Source organism: Mobula hypostoma, chromosome 20 (genome assembly GCF_963921235.1).
Source record: "Mobula hypostoma chromosome 20, sMobHyp1.1, whole genome shotgun sequence".
In the NCBI taxonomy this organism is placed as follows: Eukaryota; Metazoa; Chordata; class Chondrichthyes; order Myliobatiformes; family Myliobatidae; genus Mobula; species Mobula hypostoma.
In genome coordinates this window covers 21,992,472-22,019,175 of record NC_086116.1, presented here as the reverse complement: position 1 = coordinate 22,019,175, position 26,704 = coordinate 21,992,472, and the positions used below count along the sequence as shown (strand labels likewise).

Below are 26,704 nucleotides of genomic sequence, written 5' to 3'. Positions count from 1 at the left end.
TCGTTAAAACTGCCAAGCTTTTGGCCGCTGAGATCCCGTCTGTGGTTCGAACAGGCAGAAGCACAATTCCACATTCGGCAGATAACCACGGAGTCCACTCGTTACTACTACGTGCTGATCTCCCTCGACCAGGAGACAGCTGCACAAGTTGAGGAGTTTATACAGTCGCCCCCGGAGGACGGCAAATACACAGCATTCAAAGCCCTGCTCAAAAGGACTTTCGGACTCTCACGGCGCAAACGAGCACACTGCTTAATGCACCTGGATGGTTTGGGAGACAGGCCGCCGTCGGCATTAATGAACGAAATGCTGGCCCTGGCTGAAGGACACAAACCCTGCCTCATGTTTGAGCAGGTGTTCCTAGAGCAACTGCCCGAGGACATATGCCTGCTGCTGGCCGACACAGATTTCAGCGACCCCTAGGAGGTGGCGGCCCGGGCAGATGTGCTGTGGAATGCCAAGAAGGAGAGAGGGGCATCCGTCGCACAGATCACCAAGCCGCGTGCCCAACGACAGACCAGACCAGGCCCAGCAGCAGAGCCCAACGAACAATGGTGCTTCTACCACCAGCAGTGGGGCACAGAGGCCCGCCGCTGCAGACCACCCTGCAAATTCCCGGGAAACACCAGGGCCCAGCCGCCACTGATGGCTACGGCGGCTGGCCATCAGGACAGCCTCCTGTACGTCTGGGACAAGCAGTCGGGATGCCAATTTTTGGTCGACACCGGAGTGGAAATCAGCGTTTTACCTCCAACGAGTTACGACACCCGCAACAGAGAACCGGGACCCACCCTGAGGGCCGCAAATGGCAGCACAATATGAACCTATGGCACCCACACGGTGCGGCTACAGTTCTGCTCCAGCCGGTTCACGCAGGACTTCACACTGGCCGCCGTGGCCCAACCACTCCTGGGGGCGGATTTTCTGCGAGCCCAGAGCCTGCTGGTCGACCTGCAAGGGAAGCGATTAGTCCACGCCAAAACTTTTCAAACGTTCTCCTTGGGTGAAGCAAAGTTGCCAGCCCCACATCTGGACTCCATCACGCTGTCCAACGATGAACTCACCAGGGTCCTGGCGGATTTCCCATCAGTACTGACACCGCAGTTCACGGCAGCCATGCCCAGACACGGAGTACAGCACCACATCCCGACCCAGGGACCACCCCTCCACGCCCGTGTTCAAAGGCTTCCCCCGGACAAGCTCCGACTGGCGAAGGAGGAGTTCAAGAAGGTGGAGGAATTGGGGATCATACGACGGTCCGACAGCCCATGGGCCTCTCCCCTGCACATGGTGCCCAAGGCAACAGGGGGCTGGAGACCATGCGGTGACTACCGCAGACTGAACGAGGCTACAACGCCAGACCGCTACCCTGTGCCGCACATTCAAGACTTCACAGCAAACCTACACGGCGCAAGGATCTTTTCCAAGGTAGACCTCGTCCGGGGATACCATCGAATCCCGGTACATCCAGATGACATCCCCAAAACAGCACTCATCACCCCATTTGGACTTTTCGAATTCCTCCGAATGCCGTTCGGCCTGAAGAATGCCGCACAGACTTTCCAGCAGCTAATGGACGCGGTGGGACGCGACCTGGACTTTGCATTCATCTATTTGGACGACATCCTCATAGCCAGCAGTAGTCGTCAAGAGCAACTGTCCCACCTCCGCCAGCTCTACTCCCGCCTGAGTGAATTCGGCCTTACAATCAACCCGGCCAAATGCCAGTTCGGACTCGACACCATCGACTTCCTGGGCCACAGGATTACTAAAGACGGGCAACCCCTCTGCCCGCCAAGGTAGATGCGGTCCGCCACTTCCCCTGACCCAACACAATCAAAGGCCTGCAGGAATTCGTGGGTATGGTGAATTTCTACCACCGTTTCCTCCCCTCAGCAGCCCGAACCATGCGCCCCCTGTTCACTCTGATGTTGGGTAAGGGCAAGGACATTACCTGGGACGAAGAGGCCGCAGCCGCTTTCCTTAAAACCAAAGAAGCCTTGGCAAACGCCGCGATGCTAGTGCACCCCAGAACGGATGTTCCTACTGCGCTCACGGTGGACGCATCCAACACAGCAGTCGGTGGAGGGCTGGAACAACTCATCGAGGGTCGCTGGCAACCCCTGGCGTTCTTCAGCAAACACCTACGACCACCTGAACTCAAATACAGTGCTTTCGACCGGGAGCTATTGGCACTATACCTGGCAATCCGACAGTTCAGGTACTTCTTAGAAGGTAGGCCCTTCACCACTTTTACAGACCACAAACCGCTTACCTTTGCATTCACGAAGGTGTCCGACCCCTGGTCGTCCCGCCAGCAGCGACATCTGTCCTACATCTCCGAGTACACGACGGACGTCCGGTATGTCTCGGGACCGGACAACGTCATGGCGGACGCACTATCCAGACCTACCATACAGGCCCTGTCCCAGGGGGTGGACTATGCAGCGCTGGCAGAGGCACAGCAGGCAGACGCTGAGATCCCCAGTTACAGGACTGCAGTCTCCGGTTTGCAGCTCCAAGACCTCCCCGTAGACCCAGGTGAGAGGACCCTACTATGTGACATAGCTACCGGCCAACCCCGCCCCATCGTCCCGGCAGCCTGGCGCCGGTGGGTTTTCGAATCCATTCACAACTTAGCGCACCCCTCCATCAGGACAACCGTTCGGCTGGTCTCCAACAGGTTCGCGTAGCATGGGCTGCGTAAACAGGTCAGTGAATGGGCCAAAACGTGCACGCAGTGCCAAACGGCCAAGGTGCAGCGGCACACCAAGACTCCGACGCAGCAGTTCGAACCCACCCGCCGGAGGTTTGCCACATTCATGTGGATATCGTGGGGCCCCTGCCAGTGTCACGAGGCGCGCGGTACCTCCTAACTATCGTAGACCGGTTCACCAGATGGCCAGAGGCGATCCCGCTCAGCGACACCACCTCCGAATCCTGCGCCCGAGCACTGATCGCAACCTGGGTAGCCTGCTTCGGGGTACCGGCCCACATTACCTCCGACAGGGGCGCCCAGTTCACCTCCAGCCTGTGGTCGGCTATGGCCAGCCTTTTAGGATCGCAGCTACACCACACAACTGCCTACCACCCACAGTCGAACGGACTAGTGGAGCGTTTCCACCGTCACCTGAAGTCGGCTCTCATGGTCCGCCTGGAGGGGCCTAACTGGGTGGACGAGCTTCCTTGGGTCCTGTTCGGAATCCGCACGGCGCCCAAGGAAGATCTGCACACCTCATCGGCCAAGTTGGTGTACGGCGCACCCCTGGTCGTCCCAGGAGAGTTCATACCAGCCCCAAGTCTGTCACTTCTGCGGGCTGGAGGAGACCGTGTACCATATGTACGTGGAGTGTGTGAGGCTGCAGCACCTTTTCGCGTATTTGCGTGGGCTGCTTCTCGCCTTCTGGTTGCATTTCAGTCCCACCCTATTCATATATGGTCATCCAGTAAGGAGGGGGGGCACAGAGGGATGAGGATGTCCTTGTCAACTTGCTCCTGGGGCTGGTGAAAATTGCCATCCGTGGCTCCTGGAAAAGGGTGGCAGGAGGTTCTCTCCGGGCGGACTGCCTGGCTATGTTTAGGGGGTATGTTCGTGCCCGGGTGAACATTGAAAAGGAATACGCACAGTTCATGGCGACCGTAGAGGTGTTCCGGGACCGCTGGGCTCCGCGGGGTGTAAATGCCATCATTGATGAGGATGGCAATATATTGGTTTAAGATGTATTGTCTGTTTGTAGTGTAGTAAATATGTTAGTCACTGGTTTTGTAAATATTGTATAGCACCGACATTTGTAATAAAGAATTTTGTTTTAAAAAAAAAGGGGGCAAGAGGAAGAACCCACAGCAGTCCTGGACAGACTACGGGAGAGGCTCGGTAACCTGGCCCCCATACCCACTTCACAGCACGGAGAGAGCCCGACCTGCGTACCCAAAGACCTGCAGAACTGTAAGTTTCTTTTTGTATGACGGGGCGGACACCGGGCACCGCTACAGCGGCCCTACGAGGGGCCGTTTAAGGTGATCAGGAACAACAGGTCCACATTCGTGCTGGACAATGGGGGGAGAGAGGAGGTTTTCACGGTGGACTGACTCAAACCGGCCCATGTGGACTTGGTGCAGCCGGTCCAGGCTCAGGCACCGTGGCTCAGGGGCAGACCTCCCAAACAGAGGCCGATCCGGACTGTGGACATTGGGGAAGGTATCGCCGGTTCTGGGGGGGGTTATGTGGCGACCCACTTTCTAGCACACACGAACCAGCCCACGAAACAGCGTGCGCAGGCAGAGGGCCGGCCCCAGAAAGGGCGCCAGGCCATCTTCACCAGCGGGGGGAAATCCCGCACGCGGAAAGGGTCTGGGAATATGCATTCCCCACAGCAGTCCCACCCCAGGGAGGGCAGGAACGGGAAGGCTTTAAAGCAGGCCGCGAAGTTTGAATAAATCTCTTTATCGCAACTCCAACTCACCGACTCCGTGTGGTTATTCTAGCACTGTGTGTAGCACACCGCTACAAGGTCACCTTTATACTTAATTGTTATAGACAAAACTTTCCACAAAATATGCCTACCATAGGGTGTCAGACCATCCATGGAACTTTTATTTGAGGCTGATATGATCGGAAGGCCATCTTGAAGAAGAGCAGCAAGTTCCTTGTAGCCTTCATTCAGCAATGCATTATAGAAAGATATAACAGCATAATTGTCCTTCTTAAGTATCAAATCGATAAGCAAAGCAGCTCGTTCTTTCTGTGTAGCCTAGAGAAAAGTGAAAATCATAAATGAGAACAATTCTCCAACATAACACTTTCTCATTGTTAACGGGCAGGTTTAATTTACATTTTGAGATCTGTGTATAACTGACAAGGCACATATTTAATAGCCACCTTTGGTGAGATGGTGGTAGCAGCTTTACTTGAACCACTTTAATTCATATATTAAATTACTCTGACAAGCTACTACCTTGGGCATTACAGGCCTTTGGTTAAGCAACTATAAAAAAAAGTCTCAACTGAGGGAACAGGGAACTTGAAGATGTTCCTGTTCCATAGAAATAGGAAAAAACAGAAGCAAGAGCAAGTCATTTGGGACTTCTCTCTTACTCAAGACAAACATAGCTGATCATGCACTTCACTATCATGCTCCTGCCTTCTCGGCACATCTCTTCATTCCTTTGGTATGAAGTTCTAGCTTGCCCAACCTTTCTTCATGAGATGCGTTCTCCAATCCAAGCAGCATCCTGGTAAATCTCCTCAGCATGTTCTCTAAAACTTTCATATCCTCCTATAAAGAGGTGATCCAAGTATGCCCTAACCAGAGTTTTATAGAGCTGCAACATTACCTCGGAACTCTTGAATTCAATTTCCCAACTAATGAAGGACAACACACCATATGCCTTCTTAACCTCCCTATCAACTTGTGTGCCAACGTCGAGGGATCGATGGACGTGGAACCCAAGATCCCTGTTTCTCCACACTGCTAAGAATCCTGTCATTAACCCTGCACTCTGCCTTCATGTTTGATCTTCCAAAGTGTATCAATTCCCAGTTTTCTGGATAAACCGCATCTCCCACTTCTCAGCCCATCTGTGTACCCAGCCTATGCCACATTATAATTTACAACAACCTCACAATCCACAACACCACCAACCTTTGCATCATCTGTAAACTTATAAACCTACTCCTCCACTTCCTCAGTTATTTCTAAAAATCATAAAGTTTTTTTTCTGTGATCACAAAAATCACAGGGTCTCAGAACAGATCCCTGCAGAACACTATCTATCACCAACCTTCAGTCAGAATATGGTCCCTCTACTAACACCCATTGTCTTCTGTCTTCTGAAGGCAAACCAATTCTGAATCCATGCAGCCAAATTCCCCTTGATCTCATGCCACCTAAACCTACTGAGTGAGCCTACCTTGTCAAGCTCTTTACTAAAATCCATATACACATCCACTGCTCCACCTTCATCAATTTGTTTTTGTCACTTCCTTGAATAATTTAATTAGGCTCGTAAGGAAAGACCTGCCGCTCACAAAACCATGCTGACTAACCCTAATCAGACTGTGTTTCTCCAAATGCTCATAAATACTTTCTCTAAAAATTATCTCCAATAGTGACCCACCATTGATGTGAGAATCACTGTCTATAATTCCCAGGATTATTCCTATTACCTTTTTTGAACAATGAAGTAACATTTGCCACCCTCTGATCTTCCGGTACTACTTTTGAAGCTAGTGAGGACAAGAAGACCATTGCCAAAGGAACAGTAATCCTGTCCATAAGACCGTAAGACAAAGGAGCAGAATTAGGCCATTCAGCCCATCAGGTCTGCTCTGCCATTCCATCATGGCTGATCCCGGATTCCACTCAACCCCATACACCTGCCTTCTTGCCATATCCTTTAATGCCCCGGTCAATCAGGAAATAATCAACTTCCGCCTTAAATATGCCCATGGACTTGGCCTCCACCGCAGTCTGTGGCAGAGCATTCCACAGATTTACTACTCTCTGGCTAAAAAAAAAATTCCTCCTTACCTCTGTACTAAAGGGTCACCCTCAATTTTGAGGCTGTGCCCTCTAATTCGGGACACCCCCACCATAAGAAACATCCTCTCCATATCCACCCTATCTAGTCCTTTCAACATTTGGTAGATTAGAACGGCTGTTCCTCACCTTTCTTCTCCAAGTCCTGGTTCATTTCAACTTCTATCACTGGTTGGTCCTACCCTCACTCTAATCATCCTCCTGGTCTTCACATGCATGTGTAACGCCTTGGCGTTTTCCTTAAACCCACTCACCAAGGCCTTCTAGCTTTCTCAAGTACCTTCATAAACTCCTTCCTGGCTACTTTATAATTCTGAAAAGCCCTGTCTGTACCTTGCCTCCTAGACCCAAGTATGCTTCTTTCCTCCTCTTCACTAGTTGCTCCACATCTCGTTAACCATGGTTCCTTCGCCTTCCCATCCTTTGCCTACCTCAAAGAGACAGACTTATTCAGAATCCCAATTTCTCCTGATCTTAGCTCTAAATGGAATTGCTGAGGTTGTGGTCCCCTAGTTCTGGACTCTCCAGCAATAAGGAACATCTTCCCTATATCAGAAGCCTAGTCGTGTTAGAATTTTACAGGTTTCTTCTAAACTCCAATGTAATAATCAAACTATGGACATAACAGGATGCAAATCGATCATACCTTTTATTACATACATCAGCAAATGGTCAATTACCTGAACTTTAACCTTCTGTTCATCATCAAGATTCAGAACTTCTTCACTTATTAAGTGATCCATAATGTATGAGGTCTTGATATCTTGCTCAAGCGCTGAACGATTCCTCAACAAACAACTGCGGGTTTGTTCGTCCATGCTTCCTGTCTGAAGTAGGTTTAATAAAACCATATTAAAATTGAAATATTGCAGCTGAAATCTTCAATATTAAAATTAAACTGAGCACATGTAATAATGTGTTGTCTAACACAACTCAGCCATTTAATTAGTAATCCTTCATGTTTCAAGTTTGAAGATTGCTTCCTAAAAACAATTTTACCACCACAAAGGATTTTCTTTTTACATTTAAACAAAAACAAAACAAACATTAATACCTTCTACGGACAAAAACTTGGGCAAAACTTAGTGGGTCAGGTAACATCTATGAAGAAAAATGCATTTTCCTTATTTGTTCTTACTTTATTTCTCAGAAGTTTTATGTTTCCAATTAATGGATAGTGCTTTAGCGTGCTAAACCTGTTAAAGTTATTCAGAGCAGTGTCTGGGGTGAGGTCTCTGTCAGTTGCTGTCTAATCACCATAGAGGTTTCAAGATCACTTTTAACTGCGTAGTGCAAAATGCTGGTGCAGCAATAGGAGCAAGTGTGTCTGGTTCAGCGTGATCCAGTCCAGTTTGTTTTTAGTTGATTCAGAGAATAAATGCCGGTTTCATTGCCAGGAAACTCCCCTGCTCTCTAAATAGTGCCTTTGGGCCATTCCTATCTTTCTCAACAGGAAAATGCTACTCATCTGTCACGATCTGTCCAGAGAAGACAGAGGGTAGTGGTCAATGGAACTTATTCTGGCTGGAAGTTTGTGATTAGTGGTAAACATCAGCTAACCGTAAGACAACATGATCCTCTGTCACTCATCTCAGTACATGAAGACCAAAGACACAAGTTTGCAAGGGAAACTACAAAATCCTGGCAGAATCACAAAACAAGAAATCAAGAGAGTTCTAAGAAGGTTGGTTCTCAATGGAAGACCAGCATATTGAATTGGTTGCAATTTACAAACCTATGCCAGTGCGGGAGTGGGGCCGAGGGGTGAGCCATCAACACCCAAGGAACCCACACTCATATTGACCAATAATCAGGGATACGGGCCAGCAGAGATCACTCAGCTATCCAGTTGACTGGGATCCAGCAAAGACTAGCAGCCAGTGAGACCGCCAACTGATCAGAACAAGTCAAACCTATAGAAATGCAGAAGCAAAACTCGATTGTGCAACGATGTCACCTTCAGTGGTGACAAAACGTTTGCGACCTAACCTCCAGCTTCAGTGAACAAGCAGCCAAGCTGGGCTACCAATCTCCTCTTTCATTTCAATCTACAGTAGTACACAAGAGGCTCTTAGATTGGCACATGAATGTGCAGTTCATGAGCAGGATATGAACATTGTGTAGGCAGAACAGATTAGTTTAATTGACCATTGGATTGGTAATTTAATTAGTTCGGCACAACATTATGGGCCAAAGGGCTTGTTCCTGTGCTGTACTGTTTTATATTCTACCTGAAAGGCCGTAAGATACAGCAGCAGAATTAGGCCATTTGGCCCATCGAGTCTGCTCTGCCATTTATCATGGCTGATCCATTTTCCCCTTCAGCCCCAATTTCCCCATATCCCTTCATGCCTTGACTAATCAAATATACCCAATGACTTGGCCTCCACAGCCGCCTGTGGCAATGAATTCCACAGATTCACTACTCCCTGCCTAAAGAACTTCCTCCTTGTGTTCTAAAAGCCTCCTCTCTATTCTGAGGCTCTGTCCTCTGGTCTTAAGACTCCCCCACCAGAGGAAACATCCTCTCCACATCTACTCTATCAAGGCCTTTCACCATTTGATAGGTTTCAAAGAGATCACCCCTCATTTTTCTGAATTTCAGTGAGTACAGGCCCAGAGCCATGAAACGTTCTTCAAATGACAAGCCATTCAATCCCGGAATCATTTTCGTGAACCTTCTCCAATGTCACCACATCCTTGCTTAGATAAGGGGCCCAAAACTGTTCACAATACTCCAAGTGAGGTCTCACCAGTGATTTATAAGGTCACAACATTACTTTTATATTCTAATCCTCTTGAAATGAATGCTAACATCACATTTGCCTTTCTCACTACCAACTCAACCTGCAAATTAATCTTTATAGAACCCTGCACAAGGACTCCCAAGTCCCTTTGCACCTCAGATTTTTGAATTTTCTGCCCATATAGAAAATATTCTACCCTTTTATTTCTTCTACCAAAGTGGATGGCCAAACACTTCACAACACTGTATTCCATCTGCCACTTCTTTGCCCATTCTCCTAATCCAAGTCCTTCTGTGACCTCCCCACTTCTTCAAAACTACCTGCCACTCCACCCGTTTTGTATCATCTGCAAACTTTGCAACAAAGCCATCAATTCTGTCATCCAAGTCATTGACATATAACATAAAAGAAGTGGTCTCAACACAGATCCTATGGAACACCACTAGTCACCGACTGGCAGCCAAACAGAAAAAGCTCCCTTTGTTCCCACCCTTTGCCTTCTGCCAATCAGCCACTGCTTTATCCATGCTACTATCTTTCCTGTACCACCATGGGCTCTTAACTTGTTAAGCAACCTCATTTGTGGCACATTGTCAAAGACAGTACCTCTAAGAATATAATAAAAGCACCTCCGAATTCTCCTGAACTTCCAGTTTAGTGTGCATTTTGTTTTCTTTTTACCAGCAATCTGTTAATTGAACAACATGTTCCTTTGGCTGGGCAGCTGTTTGACTGTTCACACCTGATTCATGAAATATAGAACTGAATAAAAAAAAATGTAATCTAACCTAATAAAACATCCATAATGTACAACAGATTTCTGGTTTTGTCGCAATCCATCAAAATCAGTTCACACCACTACTGTGAGGCACTTTGGAGAGATCACATTATTTGCCCACTAGAAATTAGAAGGGAACAACTGCACGGGCCCTTTTCAACCACAGACGTTTAAAGTAACAGCAGCAAAGAGAAAAGTAAAGTGTAGAACAATAAAACACAACACAGCCCATGATCTCTGCCAATCTCAACCTACTGAGATTAATCTCACCTACATCACCTTCCATTTTTCTATCATCCACGTGCCTATAGTTGACTGAAAATGTACATGGAAGCAGAAGACCATTTGGAAAAGTGTTCTTCAAATATATATTAAAAATAAATTCATTAATCATTATCAGGTTTAATACCACTGGCATATGCTATAAAACTTGTTAACCCTGTGGCAGCAGTACACTGAAAAGCCAGGGGTTGCTTTCGACAGAGGGAGGGACCATCGCGTCTCACTGGACAGCTACCGCCCACCTCAAGCTGGGCGGCCCCCAGCCAATTAGGGGCTGTCCCGCCACGGTCTGCCCGCCCCACTGGGTGCACGGGGCTTAGGCATACAAGTAGCCCGAACTGCGGACTGTAAACGCTGCACCAGGCACAACTAGAAGACAAAGGAAGAAGCCAGCACTCAGACTAGGATGCTGGAATATACGAACCTTGACAACTGGTATATCAGATGACCTTCGGGAGATCAGCGACACACGCAAGACAGCAGTGATTAACAATGAACTGTCGAGACTCCAAGTGGACATTGCAAGAGACATGTCTCGCAGAAGCTGGAACCCTAGGTGAAAGAGACTATACCTTCTTCTGGCGGGGAAGGGCTCAGATGAGACCAGAGAGCATGGTGTCAGCTTTGCCGTGAAGAACTCGCTACTGAAGATGGTAGAGCCTAGTGAGAAAGGGACGGAACGAATTTTCTCACTTCAACTCCACACATCAGACAGGCCTGTCAACCTTATCAGCGTTTATGCCCCAACCCTCTACTCTACACAAGACGCAAAGGACGAGTTCTACGACCAGCTCTCAATGATGATACAGGAGATCCCAAGTCAGGAACAGTTGCTACTACTTGGCGACTTCAACGCCAGAGTGGGCGCTGACCATGACTCCTGGCCAAGCTGCCTGGGGCAGTATGGGATTGGCAGCATGAATGACAACGGGCAACGACTGCTCGAGCTTTGCATGCTCCACGAATTGTGTGTCACCAACACCTACTTCCAGACCAAAGCTCAGCACAAAGTGTCTTGGCAGCATCCCCGCTCCAAACACTGGCACCAGCTAGACCTGATAATCACAAGACGCCGTCACCTGAGAAACGTGCTCACGACTCGCTCTTTTCAGAGTGTCGCCTGCGACACAGATCACTCTCTGGTTTGCTGCAACATCAGACTTCGGCCGAAGAAGATGCACTGCGCCAAGCCTCCAGGCAAGCAGCGCATCGATGCCAGTAAGACACAACACCCAGACAAAGCTGCAGAGTTCATCAAGTCACTGGAGGATGCTCTCCTTGCAGACCCACCAGAAGGGGATGCTCAGCGATGGGACTCTCTCAGGGACACTATCCACAGCACTGCACTTAAGGCCTTCGGGAAGAAACGGGGCAAGACACAGGACTGGTTTGAAGTGAGCTCAAGTAAGCTCACCGCTGTCATCGAGGTGAAGCGTGTTGCACTACTAGAGCACAAACGCCACCCCACCCAGGCAACACTGCAAGCGCTAAGGACAGCAAGAAGCAAGGCCCAGGAAACAGCCAGATGCTGTGCAAATGACTACTGGCTACAACTATGCGAAAGAATTCAGTTATCATTTGACACAGGCAACATCTGTGGAGTGTACGAGGAGATCAAGAAAGCCATCAGGCCAACCCAGAGCAAGACAGCACCATTGAAAACCATAACAGGCAAGACCATTAATGACAAAGGCAAGCAGATGGAGAGATGGGTGGAGCATTACTCGGAACTCTTCTCCAGAGAAAACAGCATCTTATACAGCGTGCTAGACGCCTTGGAATGCCCGTCACGGAGGAACTTGATGCATTGCCGACTGCCGAACAGCTGAGTAAAGCCATCGACAGCCTGCCCACTGGGAAGGCACCAGGATTGGATGGCATTCCACCAGAGGCCATCAAATGCGTAAAGGGCGTCCTGCTAAACCACCTGCACGAACAACTGTGCTAGTGCTGGATAGAGGGAACAGTGCCGCAAGACATGAGAGACTGCAACATTGTCACCATATATAAGAACAAAGGGGACAGAAGCGACTGTAACAACTACAGGGGAATCTCCTTGCTGAGTATCGTTGGGAAGGTCTTCGCCCGCTTGGTCCTGAACAGATTGCAGAAAATAGCCGAAAGGGTATATCCCGAATCTCAGTGCGGTTTCAGGTCAGAATGCTCCACAATCGACATGATCTTCTCCCTTCGACGGCTACAAAAGAAATGCAGAGAGCAAAGACAACCACTCTACATCGCTTTCATTGACCTTACGAAGGCTTTCGACCTTGTGAGGAGAGACGGACTGTTCAAAATCCTCGTCAGGATTGGTTGTCCCCCCGAGGCTCCTCAGGATAGTTCAGTCATTCCACACAGACATGAAGGGCATCGTTCAGTTCAACGGCTCTTCTTCAGAGGCCTTCAACATCCGCAGCAGTGTGAAGCAGGGCCGTGTGCTTGCCCCCACCCTGTTTGGCATCTTCTTCGCAGTCATGCTGAAGCACGCCTTTGGAACATCAACTGATGGTGTCTACCTCCACATCAGATCAGACGGGAGGCTGTTCAGTCTGTCCCGGCTGAGGGCGAAAACCAAGTACTCATCAGAAACATGTTGTTTGCAGACGATGCGGCACTGGCAACACACTCTGAAGAGCAACTGCAACGCCTCATGGACAGCTTCTCAAGAGCCTGCCAGGACTCCAGCTTGACCATCAGCCTGAAGACGACCAACGTGTTGGGTCAAGGCGTTGAGCACCCCCTGCTATTACCATCAACAACTACGATCTGAAGGTAGTTCACGAGTTTACATACCTTGGCTCCACCATCACGGACAGTCTCTCCCTAGACCCTGAGATCAACAGATGGATCGGACGAGCAGCCTCAACACTTGCCAGGCTGACAAAGAGAGTCAAGGAGAACAGAAAGCTGATAACGCACACCAAAGTTGCAGTCTACAGGGCACACTTCTTTACGGCAGCGAGACCTGGAGCCTGTACTACAGATAGGAGCGGCGTCTCAACGCCTTCCACCTTCGCAGCCTGAGACGCATCCTGGACATCACGTGGATTGACCGAGTCACTAACAATGAGGTCCTGGCCCACGCCCAGATACCCAGCCTCTTCACCCTGCTCCAACAATGCCATCTCCGCTGGCTGGGCCACGTACACCGCATGTCAGATGGGAGGATCCCGAAAGACCTGCTATACGGGGAACTGGCCTCCGGCAGGAGAGCACAAGGGTGGCCCCATCTTCGTTTCAAAGACGTTTGCAAGAGAGACAGGAAGTCACTGAAAATGAACGTCGAGAGGTGGGAGGATATCGCAAGCAATCGCTCTCACTGGAGGCTGGAACTATGCAGAGGTCTAAACAGAGGAGAAGAGAAGCTGAGGCTTGCTGCTGAAGAAAAGCGCACTCGTCTGAAAAACAGCACCAAGACAACACTGGAGGACAGCGCCTTCAAGTGCAGTCGCTGCAGCCGAGACTGTCACTCCCGTGTGGGCCTCTACAGCCACAACAGACGCTGCTCTAACACAGACTGAAGCAAGACTTTCCAGGCGCAGATCCATGGTCTCACGAGACTAATGGATGCCACCGTCCACACTGAAATACATAATAATAAAAACTCCTTACCAGATGGTGTTGCAGCAGTTAGAATGCTCTCCGCGGTGCATCTATAGAAACTTGTGAGTGCTTCAGAGGCATACCAAATCTCCTCAAACTTCAAATGAAATATAGTCATTGTCTTGCCTTCTTTATAGCTGTATTGATTTGTTGGGACCAGATTAGGTCCTCAGAGATATTGACACCCAGGAACTTGAAATTGCTCACTCTTTCCACTTCTAATCCCTCCATCCCTGTGTTCCATTGTCTTACCCTTTCTAACGTTCACAATCAGCTCTCTGGTCTTACTGACGTTGAGTGCAATGTTGGTGCTGCGACACCACTCAACTATCTGTATATCTCGCCCCTGTACTCCCTCTAGTCACCATCTGAGATTCTGCCAACAATGGTTGTATCATCAGCAAATTTATAGATAGCATTTGAGCTGTGCCTAGCCACAGCTCAAAATGAGTGCATTTTTGCAGACAACTAAAACATAAAGAAAATACCCATTTTTCTCCAGGCAGTCAATCAACATTCCCTCTAACATTTATTGCAGCCAGAAATTGCGTGGCCTTTAATTTTTTTTTGTAATAGGCATAATATGAATATTTAGAATTAAAATTTAGAAATCACATATTTTAGATTTAATTTCTTAATTGAAGGGTATAATGAAATACAGTACAACAAAGAAAATCTTTCATGTTTTGTAAACATTTTCTCGTGTCTTTATACCAGCTGCGCAGCAACAAAGGCTATGCGTGCAGGAGCATTTCAGTTAGAGCGGCCGAGTTAAGAAGGAATAGTGCAGATGGCGAACAGTAATCCTTGACAATTAGATTATTGACTTTCATGACATGAGGAGTGGGTCACTGTAGCAGTTGTTCCAAGACAGTCTGGTTACTGCAGGATAGCAGAAATCTGATTAATGCTGAGCCCCCAGAAACCTGGTTGCTTACTGACAAACTTATAAGATTTTGAATGTAAGGATTTATTTTTAAACATCATTTATCTCAACTCTATTGTGGCTAAAGGAATGCACAAAAATGTAAAGCCAAATAACACTTAGAAAAAAATTTTTAAAACTGTAGGTGGCCTACTTAAAAGTCAGTATGATATACTTTATAAACAACGTGTACAGTAAAGACCAGAGGGAAACACTACAGCACTCAGATGTAAGAGTACACTTGAAGATCATTATTGTGCAGTTTTAATGAAGCAATTTCTCCAACATCATCACAGAAAACTGTTACAAAGAAAACTACTTTTGACTTCACGTATACATTTTTTCTTAACTTCACATTTTTCATAATTATGCAGAAATTCTTTGTTGTTTGAGTGGCTTCTCAACATCTGGCAACAGAACGGTGCATTCACTGCCCGGATGCAGACAACATCAGAACCTCGCTAACAACCTATACCTTTCATTGCAACAGTACGAGTACCACAGAAAAAAATGATTTTCCAGATTGAAATCATTAACATAGTTGATATATTAACCTGATTGACATTGGTAGAATGTGTCTGCTTTCTGATTTTCCTGATCCAATTAGTTTAACTACTACTGACAAGCCAGATCATTCTTTGCAAACAACAGGAATTCTGCAGATGCTGGAAATTCAAGCAACATACATCAAAGTTGCTGGTGAACGCAGCAGGCCAAGCAGCATCTATAGGAAGAGGTGCAGTCGACGTTTCAGGCCGAGACCCTTCATCAGGACTAACTGAAGGAAGAGATCATTCTTTGTGCTGCTTTATGTACAGCAAGCACGTACAAAGAGAAATAGGGTGTGCGGCCTTCTGAATTTTAGTTATGCTGAAATTCACGTCTGATCTGATTGGAATGTCAACACCACATTCTTGCCTATCTCATAACGTTTCATCCCTTTGCTTATCAAGAAACTTACTCTAGTACCTCTGTCTTTATGAAAGAGAATTCCAAAGCCACAGGACCCTCAGAAAAAAAATGCTGTCTTCAATGGGCAAGTCCTCATTTTTTTTAAAACAATGACTGCTAGCTTCTAGACTCTCCCACAAGATTGAACATTCTTTCCACATACATCATGATAAAAAATCCCCTCAGCATCATATATGTTTCAGTCAAATCACCCAATTTTTCTAAACACCAGTGGATACGGCCTGTTCACCTTTCTCTCAGAAATCCTGCCTGTTCTGGGTAGCAACCTTGTAAGCCATCTATGACCTACCCAATGCATTGCCATCCTTCCTCATAACAGCAGGCCGGTGCTGTACGTAATCCTCACAGCCCTATGCAACCAAAGCACAACTGCCCTAATTTTGTATAAATTTCCACTCATAAATAATAAAATTCTGCGAGCTGTCCTATTTTCTTGCTGAGTCTAAATACAATCCTTTTGCAGATTGTGCAGAAATTGTGGGATACCCTCCTCTCGGCATTACATATTATTTAGATCATATGTTTTTTATTCCTGCTAGTAGAGAAAACCCAATATTTTTCACATTATACTTGGTTTCCAGATTTTTTTACCCACTCAGTATGTACATCCCTCTATATCCATAGAAAAAAATACAGACAGTTGTATCTGATTTGACAGACACATCAATTGTATTTATGAACCTGACATGTTTTAACTTTAAAACTAAGACTTTGAAGACTTAAGACTGTAAGAGAAACTTCTGATTATTTAAAATCTCCCACAGGTTCTTTAATATCCATCAGGTTTAACATTTCATTCTTCTTTTCTTATATTGCAGCATTCTCCCACATAACAGATGCATCACCCAAGATTAAACAACGTTCTGCAGTACAGCGCAAACCCATAGCAAACCAAATGAGAAGAGAGAATTTTCAATTAAAACAAGAATGCACCTTGGTTTCTAAGCCAGCACTCATCTTCGGATCTGAATTAATATCCCACAGTTGTCACCAACTTCATCAAGACCTGCATGGAAGCTTTTGAGAACATACTGGAGATACCAAACCAAAAGCAGTGGATAACCAGGAGATTAGTAATCTGGCATTCATGACCAGTGACCCAGAACTTTACAAGAAATCCAGGTACAACCTCTGGGAGGCTATTTTAAGAGTCAAAGAAACAATTCCAATTGAAATTAGAGACAGAATCAGATGCATATCAGCTCTGGCAGGGTTTGCAGGCCATTACTTCCTACAAAACTTAACATGAATGACTGTGATGCTTCACTTCTAGATGAGCTAAACAACTTTTATACACGCTTTAAAAGGGAGAATAAAATCACTGTAGTATCTGGTGACCCTGTGATCTCAGTCTTGAAGGCTGACATCAGAACAGCTTTCATGAGGGTGAATCCTCACAAGGTATCTGGCCTTGATAGTGTACCTGGTAGGAAACTGAAAACCTGTGCTAACCAACTGGCTGGAGTGTTCAAGGACACCTTCGATCTCTCACTGCTGCAGATGGAGCTTCTTACCTGCTTCAAAAGGGTGATAATCGTACCAGTGACCAAGAACAGCGGGGTGAGCTGCCACAGTGAATATCGACCAGTGGCACCACATCTACTGTGAAGTGCTTTGCGAGGTTGGACATGTCCAGAATCAGCTCCTGCCTAAGCCAGGACCTGGACCTGCTACAATTTGCCTTTTGCCATCATAGGTCTACAATAGATACAATCTCACTGGCTTTCCACTCATCCTTGGATATCCTGAACAATAGCAATACCTGTGTCAGGATGCTGTTTATTGATTACAGCTCAATGTGCAACACTGGAGGGAGGAGAAGATGGCAGCACAACACAGCTCGCAGTGGCCACTCCGGTGGTGATATCTGCTATCTGTCAAGTAGGGTGCTGTGCACAATCCTGATTTGATGGAGACAGACATGAGAGCACAGAGGAACATCTTGTGAAACTTCTGAAATGCCTGCTTCACTGCCGCTGCTACTGTGTGATCCAGAATCTCCGGAGGGGAAGGCCCTGAGTCCTCGGCTTTGTGTGTTGCTCGGCGGCCGGGGAGGGGTCGAAGCGCTCGGCAGAGGATGCTGCTTGGTGCTGGAGGGCTGGTCGGAGGCTCGAAGTTTTCGGACGGACTCAGAGTCCGCTACGGTCGGGTGCTTCCAATGGTGCTGCATCCGCTAGGTTGCGGCGCTTAGAGGTTCATGGCAGGGAGAGTTTCTTCCTTCTACCGTCTGCGTGAGATGATGGGACTATCGGGACTTGAAACTTTTTTTAAACCGTGCTCATGGTCTGCTCTTTATCAAATTACGGTATTGCTTTGCACTGTTGTTATATGTCATAATTATGTGGTTTTGTCAGTTTTAGTCTTGGTTTCTCCTATGTTTCTGTGATATCATTCTGGAGGAACATTGTATCATTTTTTAATGCATGCATTTCTAAATGACAATAAATGGGGACTGAGTGTCCTCATAATCTAAAAAAAATAAACTATTATACCCTCAGTTCCATTCAGCAAGATCTAAAATATGGGCCTCTACCTCCCTCTAAAACTAGATCCCTTGACTTCCTGATTGGAAGACCACAGTCAGTGCAGATCGGAAATATCACCTCCTCCTCGCTGACAAACAAAATTGGCACACCTCAAGGATGAGTGCTTAGACCACTGCTCTACTCTCTCTACACCAACGACTGCGTTGTTAGGCACAGCTCACAAACCATCTATAAATTTGCCGATGACACAGCTACTGTTGGCGGTGATGAGGCAGTGCAGATGAGTGAGATAGATCAGCTGGTTGAGTGGTGGTGCCACAATAACCTTACAGTTAAAGTAAGACCAAGGAATTAATCGTGGACTTCAGGAAATGGAAGTCAAGGGAACACATCCAGGAATCAGCAATGGAAAGAGTGAGCAGTTTCCAGTCCCAGGGCATCAACATCACTGAAGATCTATCCTGGGCACAATATATTGATGTAATTACAAAGAAGACACAAGAGCAGCTATACTTCATTAGGAGTTTGAGGAGACCTGCACAGGTACGTCAACAAAGACTCTCGCAAATTTGTACAGGGCATTCTAACTGGTTGCACCACCATCTGATATGCCACTGAATAGGATCAGAAAAATCTACAGAAAGTTGTAAACTCAGCCAGCTCCATCATGGGCACTAGCATTCCCCAACATCGAGGACATCTTCAAAAGGCAATAACTCAACAAGGTGGCATTCATCATTAAGGATCCCCATCACACAGGACATATCCGCTTCTCACCGCTATCATCAGGGAGGTGCAGGAGGGGCCGGCTGGTGGCGCAACGACATCGGCGTCGGACCCGGGAGCGGAGGTTCCCGGGTTTGAAACCAGTCGGGTCCGCTCCCGAGTACGCTTTCCATCCATGCCAGGTTGAGTGTCGAGATCACAACTCGACCTCATAAAATAAAAAAGGGAAAAATACTGCGAAAATGTCTGTGTGAGGAGTGGCTCACCACACAGTCTGTCTCTCGCTCCGCGCCTTGTAAAAGCCATGAAAAATATGACATCATCAAGGACGCGCACACACGCATTCACACACAGACACGCACACACGCATTCACACACAGACACACATACATGCATTCACACACAGACACGCACACACGCATGCAGACACACAGACTCGCACGCACACAGGCACATGCCAAAAAAAAAAGAGGTGCAGGAGCCTGAAGACACACACACTCAATGCTTTAGGAATAGCTTCTTCCCCATCAACAGATTTCTGAATGGACAATTAATCCATGTACACTACCTCACTATCTCTTTCTTTTTTGCTCTACTTTAATTTTAATATATTTCTTAATGTAATTTATTTTTTATTACGTATTGCAGCCACAAAACAACATTTCATGACCTATGCATTCCAATGATTTTAAACATGATTCTGATTAATTTTGAGCCAACACAAGGAATTACGGATAGCAAGGAAGGCTGTCAAAGCAGAATATGGATCAGTTGGAAATATGGACAGAGAGATAGCAGATGGAATTTAATCCGGATGAGCGTGAGATGATACATTTTGGGAAATCAATTGCAAGAAGAAAACATACCTGCAGATTCTGACTGTCTACCCTGTCTATGCCTCTCATTACTTAACAGACCTCTATCAGGTCTCCCCTCAGCCTCTGACGTTCTAGACAAAACAACCCAAGTTTGTCCAACTTTTCTTTATACTACAGCTCATAACTTCTAATCCTTCTATGAGCAGCATCCTTGTAAACCTCTTCTGCACCATCTCCATGTTTTTCCAATAATAAGGTGACTAAAACAGCATGTAAATATCCGTGCAGTCTGACTACTTTTACATAGCTGCAGCATGACTTCCATACTATTATATTCAACACCCCTACCAATGAAGGCGAGCATGCCACATACATCCTTTAACACCTGATCCGCTTGTACAGTCACTTACCTGGACTCCAAGATCCCTCTGTACCTCAATGGTACTAAGGAGGCTACAATTAGCTGCATAATTTCTCCTTTCATTTGACCTCCCAAAATGCAACATCTCATACTTATGTATTTAATGAGATACACTGCAGAACAGCCCTCCCCACCCCACCTCCAATTAAATCCTAGCCTAATCACGGGGACAATTTACAAAGACTAATTAACCTACCATCTTTGGACTGTGGGAGGAAACCAGAGAACCCAGAGGAAGCCCACACAATCACAGGGAGAATGTACAAACTCCTTACAGACAGCAGTGGGAATTGAACCTAGGACCCCAGTACTGTTGTGCTAAGCACTACCCTACTTGTCCAGATTAAACTCCATCTGACACTTCTCTGTAATCAATCTATATCCTGCTATATTTTTGATAGCCCTTTACACTGTCCACAACTCCACCAATCTTAGTGTCATCTGCAAATTTACTAATCCACCCATCTACATTTTAATCCAAAATATTTGATATATATCGTAAACAGAGGCCCCTGCACCAATTCTCCAGAACGCCACTAGTCATGGACCTTCAGCCAGAATAATTTTGCATCCCTACTCTATCTTTTAGGAGCAAGCTAGTTCTGAATATAAATTTGCAATTTATACTGAATTCCATACAATATTTAACTTCTGAATCAAACTATTATGAAGTACATGTAGATACCAACCACTGCCTTACCCTATCAAGCTCCCTTGTCACAACCTCAAAAAGAAACAATCAAGTTTATAAGGCTTAACCTGTCTGTACAAAGGCGCGTTGATTGCCCCTGAGCATAAGCAGGCTGTGCCTTTTCAAATCTGCATAAATACTATCTCTCCGCATCCTCTCCAGTAGCTTCCTTGCCCCTGAGGCAAGGCCCTCTGGCTTCTAACTGGATTATCCTGATTTCCTTTCTTGAAGAAAGACGCAGCCTCTGTTACTCGTCAGTCCTCTGGGACCTCAGCTATTACTAGAGGATATAATGTTTTTTTTCAAAGCCCCAGCAACCTCCTCACTTGCTTTTTTTCAATATTCTGTGACAAGTGCCACCAGGCCCCGGGAAATTATCCACCTTAAAGGTTTTAGGAAGACCCAGTACTACTTCCTCCTTAATCTTAAAATGACCCAGCACATCAGCATGCCCCTCTCCGTTTCACTGTCCTTCATTTATTTCCCCCCTTGATAAATACCAACGCTAAGTACTTATTTAGTACTTTAGCCACTTGCTCTGTCTCTCAGCAAGAATTCCCTCCTTTATCCTAGAGTGAACCTGCCCTCTCCTGAGTTACCATCTTTAAGTATAAAAAGCCTTGGGACTCTCTTTGACCTAAGGGCTCTAAACTGCCTGATTAAGCACTTTCCTGCTGCGGTTATAAGGGCCCAACCTGAATTTAGCTTCCTAAAACTTGTATCTTATGAGGAATGCTGGTCTAAAGGAGCCAAATGTTGGAATCAAAATTGCCGGACGAAATATTAACAACCTCAGATATGCAGATGATACTACTTTAATGGTTGAAAGTGAGGAGGATCTGAGGAAACTTCTAATCAAAGTGAAAGAAGAAAGTGCAAAAGCTAGCTTGTTGCTCCATATTAAGAAAACCAAGATTATGTCGATCAGCCCTATTAACTCCGTAGTAATAGTCATACTTTATTGATCCCGGGGGAAATTGGTTTTCGTTACAGTTGCACCATAAATCATTAAATAGTAATAAAACCACAAATAGCTAAATAGTAATATGTAAATTATACCAGGAAATAAGTCCAGGACCAGCCTATTGGCTCAGGGTGTCCGACCCTCCAAGGGAGGAGTTGTAAAGTTTGATGGCCACAAGCAGGAATGACTTCCTATGACGCTCTGTGTTGCATCTCGGTGGAATGAGTCTCTGGCTGAATGTACTCCTGTGCCCAACCAGTACATTATGTAGTGGATGGGAGACATTGTCCAAGATGGCATGCAACTTGGACAGCATCCTCTTTCCAGACACCACCGTCAGAGAGTCCAGTTCCATCCCCACAACATCACCGGCCTTACGAATGAGTTTGTTGATTCTGTTGGTGTCTATCAAATATGTGGAAAGGAAGTGGAAGCAGTGACAGATTGTCTTCCTCAGTTCAAAGATTTCTATAGATGGTAACAAAAATAAATGGCGCTTACTTCTGGGGAGGCAGCAATGGCAGATTTAGATAAAATACTAAAGAGCAGAGACATAACATTGTCTATGAAGATCCGTATAGTCAAGTCTATGGTTTTTTCAGTAGTGATGTATGGCTATGCGAGCTGGACTATTGATAAGGCCAAATACAAAAGAATCAGTGCCTTTGAACTTGGATGCTGGCAGAAAGTGTTAAGAGTTCGTTGGACAGCAAGAAGATCCAACAAGTCAATACTTGAAGAAGCCAGACTGCTTACTGGGGGGGGGGGGTGATTATGAGACAAAAACTCATATTTTGGCCACATCATGAGAAGACAGGATTCCTTGGAGAAGACACTCACGTTACGTAAAAGAGAAGGTAAAAGAAGGAGAGGACAACAGGCTATGATGGATAGATAATATTACTCAGACAATGTGTATGACCCTGGAGGATCTTAGAGAGGCAGCTTCCAACAAGGCTTGGTGTGCAGGAGTCCACAAGATCACGAAGAGTTGGACTCGACTAAACAACTGAACAACAAAACCTTGTACATATTTTCCTTTCCTTTCAGACTAAATTTAGAACCATTTGGGTCATCCAAGGTTCCCTTACTATCCTTATCCTTACTTCCCACCATAACACGCTAAACACTGTCCACATCAGGCAGAGACTTGTCCAACCACAACAGCTCCCAGTTAACACCTGACTTATCCTGTCTTAATTTGACCTCCTGCAACTTAGTACCCTCCCACAAGATCCAATTCAATCCTTAGCCATAACTACCCGACATCATGAGTTGTGGTCACTGTACCCAGAATGTTCACCCACTGTCACATTGTGTGTAATTCCAGTAGCTACACTCCATAGCAGACGTTCCCAACCTTTTTTTATACCATGAACCAACCATTAATTGAGTGGTCCATGGACGCCAGGTTGGGAACTCCTGCTCCATAGGAAGGAAATGGAGACTTTTTGGAAAGTGTACACAACAGGTTCCACAGGCTGTTACATGAATTGCAGTGTATTAGTTCTGTGAAGCGGCTGCACAAACTTGTTCTCTTTGAAGCAATGGAGGTCAAGAGTCATCCTGATCTAGGTATACAAGGTTATTAGAAGCAATGGTAGGGCAATTATTGTCTTTTTCTCCAGACAAATAATGTCAAATATGAGAGGATAGAGGCTTATGGTGAGAGTGGAAATTTAAAAAAAAGATTTGCAAAGCAGTTGATGTTTGATGGAGCCATTAGCACCTGGAATATGCTGCCAGCAAAAGTGGTAGTGGCAGATGAAAAGCAGCACTTGGGGGGCACACACAAACGGACAGGGTAGGGAAGGATATGGACCTTGTCAGGCAGACGGGATTAGTTAAGATTGGCATCAGTTTAGCAGAGTTCTGGTAGGCCGAAGACACTGTTCTACATCTTATGATGTACTTCAAAAAGATGGGGGAAATGACAGAATAATAGACATCACTCTAACGTGGAATCTGTGCTCAAATTCACCATTCTAGAACGATCTAGGCTATTATAAACTGACCCATACCCCAGGCTATTTGGACAAACGATATCTGGAGTACTGCCTTCAACAGACCAATGATAGGAAACGGATACAGAGGCAATGTAACTGTAGGTCCTTCTGCTCTCCAAGCTGCATGTGCCAGTCAACAATATTCTGGGCATGTTCTGGACTTCTAATTAAAGAATTTGTCACCTTGCAACCTTCCGCTCTTCCAACTCTAGGACAAAACCATACACCCCTTCACTCGCTGGTAACATTTCCAGAACATTGTAGGTTCAAGCACAACTCAGTGCATTTAACAAGCGCTCTCCTCTGCAACACCAAAGGAGTTTTGCATCATCGAATGCAGTCTGACTGAGATACTATAACCGAGACCACAGTCGTTCTTACAAATAAGACTTTTAAATATCTCCATGGCGTTAAAAGCTCAGCCGACATCACTAAAGGGATTGTCTGGTCAATATTTCAGTGTTATTTGAAAATGACCACAGAGACTACACTTAAAAGAACAGCAGCTTTGTACAAATGTAAGTTACTTCTGTTACCCTGGACGAACTGGAAGTTCCGGGCAAGCAGCAGAACCGCAGGCCATCGGGGTCCGGGCCCTGACAAGCCGGGCTGAATCACTAGACTGGTTCCTGGAAAACTTACCCTAGATGGGAGTGACTACCGTCTGTTTTTAGCCCCCCTACTGGGCAAGCCGAACACCCTAGACGCACACCGCCGCGACCGCTGCAAATTCCGGGTGCGTCTGTCCGTACGTGGACGCATAATAAGCCTGGGCCGAGAAAGGCCGCGCAAAGCGCGCAACACGGTCGATCTGAAGAGCGGGCACGCCCCCGGCCGGGGTGCAGCCGGCGCGACAAGCCAGCCATCGGCTGGAGGAATTCAGTGAGTCGAGCGACATCTGTTGGCGGAGGGAGGGAATGGTTGACGTTTCGCACCGGAACTAAGCACCAGGTGCGTGATTTGCGTGCGCGCGATGGAGACAAGTGGGACGGCGTGCGCGCTCCCGACCGCTGCCAGTGAGGTGGAATCGGGGCAGTTGGTGGTGTCAGATGAAAGATCTCGATCCGAAACCATTTCCTTGCACTGGTGCTCCCTGACCTGCTGAGTTCCTCCGGCAGTTTTCGTTTTGTTGCTGCTGCGGACAGCGCCGCTTCTCACCTGTCCACACCCTATTACGTTTCACCTTATATCTAAAATGTAGGCGGCTCCACTTGGCCTGAGGCCGTAATGCAGTTCTTGAAGGATACCACTATCTGCGTCGCCAAGGAAACATTGAACTCACACACAAATGCGCCATTTCTGTGTGACCATGTAGGTTTCCTTCCAGTTATTGTCGTACATTTTAATTGGTTATTGTAATTTAGTCCCACTGAAGTTGGGTGGAAGGAGATTGAGGGGGTGACAATGACAGAATAGGATACAGGGAAATGAGTGGGAAGATGCATTTGCTCTGAGAGCTAGCAGAATTGATGGGCTGAATGGCCCATTTTAAAAACAGAAAATGATAGAAACACTTGGCAAGACAGCAGGCAGTTGTGAAAGCAGAAACACAGTTAACATTTCAAGTCAGTTTTGACTTTTCATAAGAGGCTAGCAATATATAAATACAATAAAAAACTGAAACTGTGAAACAAAAACAAAATGCCCAAGATATGCAACACCTCAGACAGCATCTATAGAGATAAAAAGTGATGAATGTTCCAAATCAATGGCTTTTCATCAAACCTATTGATGTACGGTATATTACAAGCACACTTCTTTGCCATTTGTACTGAAGCTGTGGAAAAGCTGCACTGAGGCTTCTGATAAGTGGGTTGCATGCCAACTATACAAACATTCCTGGTGTAGTAACACGAAGTAGGAGGCAAACTCCCATACATCACACCCAAATGATGAGAAGTTCTTACATGATGGGCCTCTACTGCACCTTGTAACTCAATTGAAATCTCTGGTGAAATAGAGCTCAACAATCATCCATTTTGTTTTGTTACATAATTGCCTGCTATTTTTATGTGAAAATGGCTATCTTCCATTCAATACACCAGCACAAGTGGTGCATGCGAGCTCAATTTCAACATTTAAGCAAAGTTTGGATGGGTACATGGATAGTAGGGGTACAGTGAGCTATAGTCCTGGAAGAGCTTGATAGGAGTGGTCAGTTTAAATGGTTTTGGCATGGACTAGATGGGCCAAATGGCCTGTTTCAGTGCTGTACTTTTCTATGACCATCAAAACATTCTTATCCTGACACTGCGCATGCTTGCAAGAGCCCTTTGATGCAAACACAAGCCCCTTAACTCCTTACCTCATACCAGTCGAAGCCAGCAGTTGGAACAGTCTGTTTAGTACACAGGTGTGCTCCGGAGGGCAGATGTTTGAGCTTGCAACCAGGTCTTCCTTCGTTATTATGGGATCTCAGTTTACATGATGCACATACACAAGAAGGTCAGTGCACAAACGACGACATCAAATACTGTGAGTGGTGGCATGTTGCATTGAGCAGGATGTATATTGACAACCATCATAGCATTGAAGTTCACATTTTTACTGATATACCACTGGAATAGGCTCTTCCAGCCCTTCGAGCCACACTGCCCAGCAGTCCCCCGATTTACCAACCCGTAAGCCTTTGCACTGTAGTTGGAAACCAGAGCACCCAGAGGAAACCCACACGGTCATGGGGAGAACATACATACCCCTTAAAGGCAGCAGCAGGATTTGAATCTGGGTCGCAGGTACTGTAAAG

At 46.3% G+C, this 26,704-nt stretch overlaps 1 protein-coding gene across 4 annotated transcripts in view; it reads right to left on the bottom strand.

The window, feature by feature from the left end:
* The window catches only part of apaf1 (apoptotic peptidase activating factor 1), a 246,539-nt gene extending 221,771 nt beyond the window's left edge, over positions 1-24,768 (bottom strand). For 3 of the 4 annotated variants that reach the window (XM_063072508.1, XM_063072510.1, XM_063072511.1), the window contains exons 1-3: positions 24,601-24,768; positions 7,220-7,366; positions 4,565-4,751 (exon numbers count right to left, since the gene is read on the bottom strand). In XM_063072508.1, coding sequence (XP_062928578.1) covers positions 4,565-4,751; positions 7,220-7,357 — 325 coding nt within the window. In that variant the 5' untranslated portion in view covers positions 7,358-7,366; positions 24,601-24,768. The other variant, XM_063072509.1, reaches the window with a different exon arrangement.
* Positions 24,769-26,704: the final 1,936 nt, after the last annotated feature.